This window comes from Antrostomus carolinensis, unplaced genomic scaffold, assembly GCF_000700745.2.
Source record: "Antrostomus carolinensis isolate BGI_N321 unplaced genomic scaffold, ASM70074v2 scaffold3011, whole genome shotgun sequence".
Classification (NCBI taxonomy): Eukaryota; Metazoa; Chordata; class Aves; order Caprimulgiformes; family Caprimulgidae; genus Antrostomus; species Antrostomus carolinensis.
In genome coordinates, this window is record NW_010294621.1 from 19521 (window position 1) to 28112 (window position 8592).

At 36.8% G+C, this 8592-nt stretch overlaps 1 protein-coding gene across 1 annotated transcript in view; it reads right to left on the reverse strand.

Moving 5' to 3' along the window:
• CHRNA7 (cholinergic receptor nicotinic alpha 7 subunit) overlaps nt 1-8592 on the reverse strand; it is a 34568-nt gene that overhangs the window by 3445 nt on the left and 22531 nt on the right. The window contains exons 4-7 of the mRNA XM_010177667.1: nt 3633-3712; nt 2203-2370; nt 1615-1809; nt 194-280 (exon numbers count right to left, since the gene is read on the reverse strand). Of these exons, the coding sequence (XP_010175969.1) occupies nt 194-280; nt 1615-1809; nt 2203-2370; nt 3633-3712 (530 nt within the window). The remainder of the gene's footprint in view (nt 1-193; nt 281-1614; nt 1810-2202; nt 2371-3632; nt 3713-8592) is intronic.

Consider the following 8592-nt stretch of genomic DNA (forward strand, 5'->3'; position numbering starts at 1 on the left):
CAGAGCAGGGAAGCTCTCTGTGTATAGGGGATCACACCCATCAGAGCCTCTCATCAACTGGCAACATTTTTCTAATGCAATTGCAGTAGGCCATTGTACAGGTGGTGACTTGCCTCACTACTGGCCTTCATGCAAAGTCACTGCACCTCATCTGACAAAAACCAAAAGTGAATAAAAGCTGTAGTTAGCTTACCAATTAAAGGCACAGAATCAGATGTTGCTGGCATAATTTCAGCCACAAGTAGCATAAAGACGGTGAGAGACAATAACACCGTTATACCTGAAATATAAACATGAAGTATGAAATTAGAGCAGTAGCTTGTAATTACAAGGCAGTAAGAAGCAGAAAGTGAATCTGAAGGAATGCTCTTTGCAAGATGCATTCCCACTGTTACCCCCGCACTAGCGTGTTAGTGGTACTCCTATCCCTTCTTGTCCTACCTCATATTCAGGGTAGCAGTGCTTCCAGACTAATACCAGTGCCTGCACAGGAGTATATATTTTTAGATCCTAGTAACTATTCAGCTTTTATCACCATTTGCTAATTAACTGAGGTAAATCAAAGTAATTTTTGCTACTTGTTTGCTTTAAAAACATGGTGTGATTTTGAGTGTTTGAGCATATGACACTTGATTAATTGATGTAGAAGCTACAGGTGGTGTAATGCATAATATTCCTGAAAAACAGATTTGCTATCTTGGATAGACTTTGATATCTTTTGACGTTAGCTGTTGGGTTCTGCACATGTCCATGCCCAAGCAGTCTTGACTGTTGATTTTTGGAATTTGATTTCTGTTGCTCAGTGATGAATTCCCATCTTCCTGGAACAAGAGTTAACTCTTTTCTCAGAACTAATCTTAAACAATAAGGATTCATTGTCAAGTGGAAAAATATTTAGGAACAAAGACTTAATTTTAAAATATGGGGAGGGACTTCTTGATTAGGGAGGCCACTACTCAATTAAACCATGTTCTGGAGAAATGTCAGTTTTGTTTCTACCTTTTAACAGATACATTCACTTAGTAGAAGCCAGTGCATTTGCATTTCTGTATGGAGCAAAAAGTTTCATTATGTATTTAACCTTCACTTTAAGGATCAAGTACTTAAAGTCATCAGATTTGTTTCACAAACCAATACTTTGGTTAAAACTTGCTATAAAAATTAGAATAGGAGCAGATAGAATCAATTTTTCAGAGAGGGCACCTTAGGCTCTTAATACAACCCACTATTAAAATGAATTATTAAGAAGAATTCCATGTTAAAGTGTTCAAATGCGTATTCATAAACTTAAGCACTACTCAGTGAATGTGGGATTTTTCTTTAGCAAATAATCATCAAAAAATGAAACCCTGCTTCTTAAGGAAAATAGTCAGGAATTGTCATGCTTTTGCTTCGTTGGCTGGACTTTCTCCGTTTCACAACTTCAATGTACCCTAAGCTGAGAGCAAGGGTTAAACATCACACAGCTTCAGCATCAAACAGTAAAAATAGCTCATGAGCCAGAACAGGGCTTACAAGCTATTCCTCCTTGCCTACTAAAGACTTTTAAAAAACTCTAAAAAGGACAACTTCTTTTGGTTTGGTCTTATTTACAATGTCCTATTAAGGATTTACCTAGTGAGATCTTTTCTCCCGAGTCTGCTGGAAGCAGAAAAACTAACAAAGCAAGTGCCGATATCAGTACACAAGGAATTAGAAGATTGAGTCCGTAATAGAGAGTCCTACGTCTCATAGTTATTGTGAATGTTACATCTGGGTAGGGTTCTTTACAACATTCATAAAAACTCTCAGTTCTCTTCCCAGGAACTCCTGTGTAGGAGGGAAGAGGAAGAAAACCAGAAATTAATGTGAATAAACTGTATATTATGAAGTTATTATTTTGAAAAAGGATAAATCTAGAGCTTTCTAAGTTTTACTATAGGTAAAACTACTTCTTTAAGCTTAATTCCCAATCAAGTAATTTTTGTCAGATAATAAAGGAAAATCAGATAAAAGATACTTAATAAATTCAAGCAGCAATTTTGTCACCTACTTTTTAATGTTGATTTTCACCTTACATCTGTTCTCAGAGTTTCAAATGCCAGTAGCTAGGTCATTTATTAATTTAATTCCTGTCATCATTTCCCAATCATTATTCCATCCCTTTCAGCAGTGGACACAAGGCTGCAAGTTCACAGTGTAAATAAGAAATTAAGCGCTTACCTACTAAATCCCACTCTCCATTTGAAATATAGCCAGATATATCTGCTTCTTGCATTTGTAAGTCCAAAGACCAGCCTCCGTAAGTCCAGGATCCAAACTTCAGGTTACACTTCTGAACATCAAATGGAAACCAGCGCACATCTATGTAACATGAGCTTTTAAATATGCCTGGATTAGATTTTAAACAAGAACACTTAATTTAAATGCTTGTTCCACATAACTGAATGTACATTCAGTAACCAGACCTCCTTCTACATTGTGCCCTCTGCTTTTTACTTATAAAACATATTTAATCTCAACTGTGTCTTGACATGTAAATCGCAAAAGTCAGTCACAGAAAAGGGAAAGAATTGCACCCTTAATGTTATAAACTATTTTTTGAACTACATTTCCATTTTGGTACATAGTGGGACAATATTTAGAGAAGAGCTCAGATTTCCGTTATAAACTATTTTTTGAACTACATGTCCATTTGGGACAATATTTAGAGAAGAGCTCAGATTTCTAGATACTGTATTTCAGAAAGAAATGAAGTAGAATATGCAATCTGTTTCTCCTATTTGTTCTGTGGGATAAAATAAGAAATCCTGAAAGATTATTTGTTGCCTTATTAGATTTACAAGACCTTGATTTATTCAAGAAAGATAGCTGCTTATTTTTCACTTGTTGAGTCAGGCCCTGTCACTTAGCAGCTTTCAGAATTGAACTGAAAAAAACCCCACCAAATCAGAGATCTTAAATCAAAAGAGCAACAGGCAAACCCCTGAAATCCTCTGGGAATCTTAAATGGAAAAACTAATTTGTCTTGAAAGCATTTGGCTCTATTGTTGTAGTTTCTAAAATTCAGATTCTAGGAAGAGTTAATTCTAATAATTATGCTAATTGAGTTTGGGAACAGAAACAGTACTCCCCTGCGGTACATCCAGAGAGTCCGTGATAGATTCTGATATCAAATAAATATCAAACACAAACTGCTTTCCTTCAGACTAAAAATTGTTTTGATGAAGCATCCAGTGAATCATCCCACATCCAAGATGTTGCTAAGCATCTTATTGTAACGTTAACGTATTAATAGAAGAAACAGCTAAATGAATGAAACAAAATTTTTATTAAGAGGCATTACCATGGCTTTAATAAGCAATATTTTTTTATATTAAGGGCTTTTATTTTTTATCTTCTTTTATACTTCCACACTTCTGAAATAGTGCGATATGACAGAAGAATGTACATAATTGCAATAAAAAATGTATCTTGAATGGTGGTTTTCATTCAAAAGTGTTAACCGTGTAATTCATGATGCATCTAGGCTTAAATCTGTCAGATGATGCTAGCTAGATGAATAAAATATCAGAGAATTGCTGTCGAATTTGAAACCACACCACACATAAGTAGTCTGAGTTATCAAAATTTATGCCATGAAAACAGCCTACCTGGTGGCAGATACTGGCAGTGTCCTGAAGAATTGACTAAAACATTAGTGTGAAATGTAGCATCGAATCTTTCGTCAGCGCTAGAATAGGGAAGAAACAAAATGGGTCATATGCTCTTTGACTGGATGAAAAATATCTGAGACTAATTCATTCTTCATAAAAGGATTATTTCTCCCCAGAAACTTGACAGCTTTTCTTCTGTCACCAGTTTTCTGTGGCCTCAGAGTAACTGGCCTTATACTATCAGATTTGTTCCTGATTAACAACTGTAAGTGAATGTGAGCCATCTCATTCTTGCTGCTCACCTATCCCACTACATTTTTTACAGTGCCTTGGCTCTATTGATTTCCATTTGGGAAGTAAGCACTTTTAACAAACTTCTCAAGCAACTGTACAGGGAAATCTGTTCTCTTGCTGGCTACGTTAACAGCAGCTAATGAATACTGAGGAGGTGGATACTCCAGTGTCTCATCCTACCCCTTTGCATGGGTGAACATTATTACTACATATCATACATAAGATTGTTTAATGCAGCTTCAGCCTTCATTATCTACTTCAGAGCCTACAAACTGGGTTTGGCAAAAAAAAGAAACCCTATGGAGGTGTCAGTGTAGTGGTGCTGGACAGGACCACCCTGATGTGCTGTTCCTACAAGACTCCAGAAAAGAATCATGGTGTTACTTGGAAAGTGCTTCAAATTATGAATTGGCAGCTACTGCCAAGGAATATCTCAACAACTTCTGACAGTGTGACCCAGGAATTTACTAGGCATTAAAATTTTAACAACTTCCAGATGGGAAACAACCTATTTTCAAATATTTAGATAATGAAATAAAGACTCTTTCCTATGAAAAGTTTAATAAGTTTGCTAACTTAAATCACTCTATGAAAGACGTTTACATTACTTAGCATTGCAATGGATATATACTTACGTAGTATTGTGCCCTATTTCACAGTTCCCATTTACTACTGCAGGTATTACAGATTCTGCTCTATACATCCTTTAAAGTTCAGGTCCTAGGTATTCAGTTATTGAAATTGGTGCCTAGATTAAATTGCACAGAATGTGCTGGGGAGCTACTAGCAGTGAATGATCTTTGCATCTCAAAATTATTTCAGGAACTGCTGTGTTGAGTTCACGTCTGATCGTTGTTTGCCCTCATTATAGACAGAGGCTCCTTTCTCAGGTTTTCATCTGTAGAGTGGATGAGCAAAATGAGGCTTAGGCTACTGCACTTTGCTGTATTGTCTGTAGTTTCCAAACAGTCACCTTGTAGGGACGGGTTGGCACACAAGGCAAACACAGTGTCAGCTGCTCTGAGGCAGGGCAAAGGAGGTCGCACGAGCCTCAGGGTCTGGCTTCTTGTTGCAGTCTGTGCTTTAGTTGATCTAAAAACCTGTCTTGTCCTTAGGCTGATTTGAACGTGACAACTCTCTGAATCTCTTTGCCTATTAGTGGTTTAGTATCTCATAATTTTCTAATTACATTCTAAAACGTCATCAGAAAACTACAGTAAGAACCTGAGATAGGGAGAAAATGAAATATTCATAATTCTAGCAGAAAATAAAGTATAAAAATTATATCTTTTGCCAGCAGGAAAACCTGTGCTGAAATACTCTTTTTTTAAAAAGAGGAGTTTAATATTTTATCTATCCTGATGGAAATTTTGTATCTTAGAAGCTAAAATAAAGCAATCATTATTTTAGTCATTGTTACTTTGAATTTTATTTTCCCCTTATGTATTTGAAAAAAAATACATTTAAAAAATATCTGAACTGGTCTGTGAAATATGCAGACAAGAAAAAGCTAAATCCAAATAATTACTTGCCTATCTGGAGTTGTACTTCTTCCTGTGGTGAGCGGAAGGCTCACAGTGTTGAAAATCTTTGCAACCATTTAATTTGAACTCTGAAGACAAGCAGGAAAGTCTAAATATTGCGCATGTAGCATGAATAGATTTTAGCATTTTGAGGGGAACAGGCAATTGAATTCTAAGGCAGTTGAACTCATGTAGGCTGCTGTCCTTCAGCGTCACAGCTCACGGCTGGGTTCTCTGAGTTCATGTTGCAGCTTCTCTTCCAGATGGAGCACTAATTGTTCTCCCTCCCCATCTTGCTGCCTGTTTTAATGACATTTGTAAGAAACTGGTATTGCTAAGTTCTCTATTGACTGCACTGCTGAATTTGGCAGAAGTGGATTCAGAGGATATTGGGGAAAGGGGCAACAAGAAAGATCATACACAAACACATATATTCACACAGATGCACACACGCGTGTATGCATCAGTCTGTTTTCCTTAGAAAACCAAACTTAAAGTCCTGCAACAGGTATTAGACAAGTAATTGCTTTGACTTGAAGTCAAAGATGTAAAAATATCCATGCCACACAAATTACTTAGTAAGGGCTACATGATGAAAATCAAACAAGTAGTAATTTAGGATGTAAAAATATCCATGCCACACAAATTACTTGTAAAATGGAAATTAATGACTAGAAATAAAATTCTTAGCTTCCTAGGCTAGATTGTGTTCTCTTCCACCCAGCGGGCAGTTAAGCACCAGGGGGTTGCTTCTCAGACTTCGCTGCTGTTTCTCATAATTGGCAAAAATAAAGTTTTCAAAAGGGCACAAGTGATCAAGAAACCTAGGTTTCATTGCCATGTGACTTTGCCTTCCACAAGACACATTCTTAAAAGGATATCTAGAGGTGCTCAGACTCAAATATGAAATTATTTTTTCTGAAAAGGGAGCATATGTGTTTTCCTACACTGTGCTTCTAATTGTTTTTTGGAATGCAGTGCTTCAATTGGGAATGCACCAAGTAGCTGAGCTTTTGCTTGGTGAGACTTTGTGCTCAAATGTAGTGATAGAAAACCATTTCTTCTACATTTCTTCTCCAGGGTATAACCACTTGAAAGCAGATGTTGACTGCAGGATATTGAGACGACACAGCTGCACCTAGCAGATATAATCCCACTGGGACATATTTGGAGAATCTCAGGTTTATAAAACCGGAGAAATTAAACTGTTAAAATGAGACATAACTACCAGAATTTTTATTATTCCATGAGGTACTGACCACTATGTGGCCATTTGGGAAAAAATATCACAGAAATGAGCACTTTTAGTAAGTTTGGTAAAACTAACAAAGTGGAAGAGAGCCATACATGACATGACTAGCACAGTGAATCTTGGAATTTGTACACAGGCCAAGATTTTCTTCCCTCAGAAAAACTACAGATGAACTAGCCCGGCTCTTCACAATAGACTGGTTGTAAAATTGAATACAGCTGCCACAAGTTTCTCAGTACTAGGCTGCAGCACGATGCATAAGGACTCGAGGCATAGTGAAAAATGCATTAATTAAAATGAAAAATTTATTTATACTTCATTAATTTCTTGTAACTGCAGATGCATATTCCTAGCAAAGTGTATAGAAATTGAAAGCATCTATCTCAAAATACCACGTCACTATATGAGAGCATTGTAACAGTCCCAATGCAATTTCATAGAGGAATAAGAGTCTGTTTTAAATAGCTTTGCTCTCTGACTAAACTCTGAATAAGTTTTGGATTAAATATGTGTTTGAAATAGAAATTCTGTAGAATAATTATTTCATGATCATGCCACAGTTAACAATCCCAAGATTCAAAAACCTATATTAAACAGAAAACAAGTGTTTTCAGTTTTTCAGGTTCTTAAGTTACCCTTCTCATTCTATAATGCCCTGCACTTACAGTTAGCATGTGTGTATTAATATTACTAATTTCTTAAAAAAATTACCCTTTCATTTTGCATATACTTACTTAAATATTGAAGCATAACTCCTCAGACACACTGAAAGTCTCTCTCAGGCATGGGATATATGTGAGGAAGAATATCATCATAATTTGTTCTTTTGGAAACCTCTAAACTGCTGCTGTCGAGTACTAATTTTATGGCATACACAGTGTGTTACTCATCAGAAGAATAAAAATGAATGCGTGATTTGTCAGATTCTCCCAAGAATGCTGTCATTTACAGAATCAAGGTAGCTAGGGATAAATGCTCAAGAGAACAAATTTGCATTGAAAAATGCATTAAGCAAGATTAATGCTGCAAAAATACCTGTCTGAGTTTCATGCTGCTCTTTCACGTACATAGCATTTGAAAGGTTTTTTAGGCTGGTGTATGGACAGCTGAAGCACTAATTGCTTAAAACAGAAACAAGAAGTAATCTTGACAAGCAGTTACCGTAAGTATGGTGAACTCTAGTGGAGATACTCAAATCAGTTAGTATTAATTGTACCTTTGAGAGAAGACTGCAGTATGCTGTAAGCAAAGCAGTAATGTAGGCCCTAGAGAGCTGTTATCACATATCAACACCACCTGTGACAGTGACATTGATCATAAAGGTGATCATCAGATGGCAAAAGGGAGCACAACTGCAGCTGACATATTGGGTACAGCTATTCTCTAGGTCTTGTTGCAGCAAAAAGCAGCTCCTGAATTGGGGAGGCGGAATGAAGTTGATAAACACAGCAGGGTTGTCTTCTTAGTAGACATATGGCAGAGAAACAGAGGAAAAAAGCCATCAGGAAGACAAAAGTTTCATGCCATCTGCATGGGCAAAAAATCCCCAGTGTACCCTGGCTACCACAAGAGCCAGTGCAACATGTACAAAGCAGATTTAAGATCTTTTCAGTACCAGGGGAACAGCACACAGACCCACAACAACTGCAGAAAAAGGCAAGTTGTTGAAGAGCAGACAGCTCACAGTGCTTTATCTTTTTAAACTAAATAAATTCCACAGTGGGAACTACCATATGATGGTGCAGCCAAAGAATCTCTCAATGTCAGACAAAGGTGCTGCAATAGATTGATGGTAATCTGTCTGTCCCTGAAATAAGCCAAACTCAGAACAGATAGTTTGAAAAGGAGAGCAGCAAATATTCTAGCTATTTTTGTAGCAGGTGGAAAG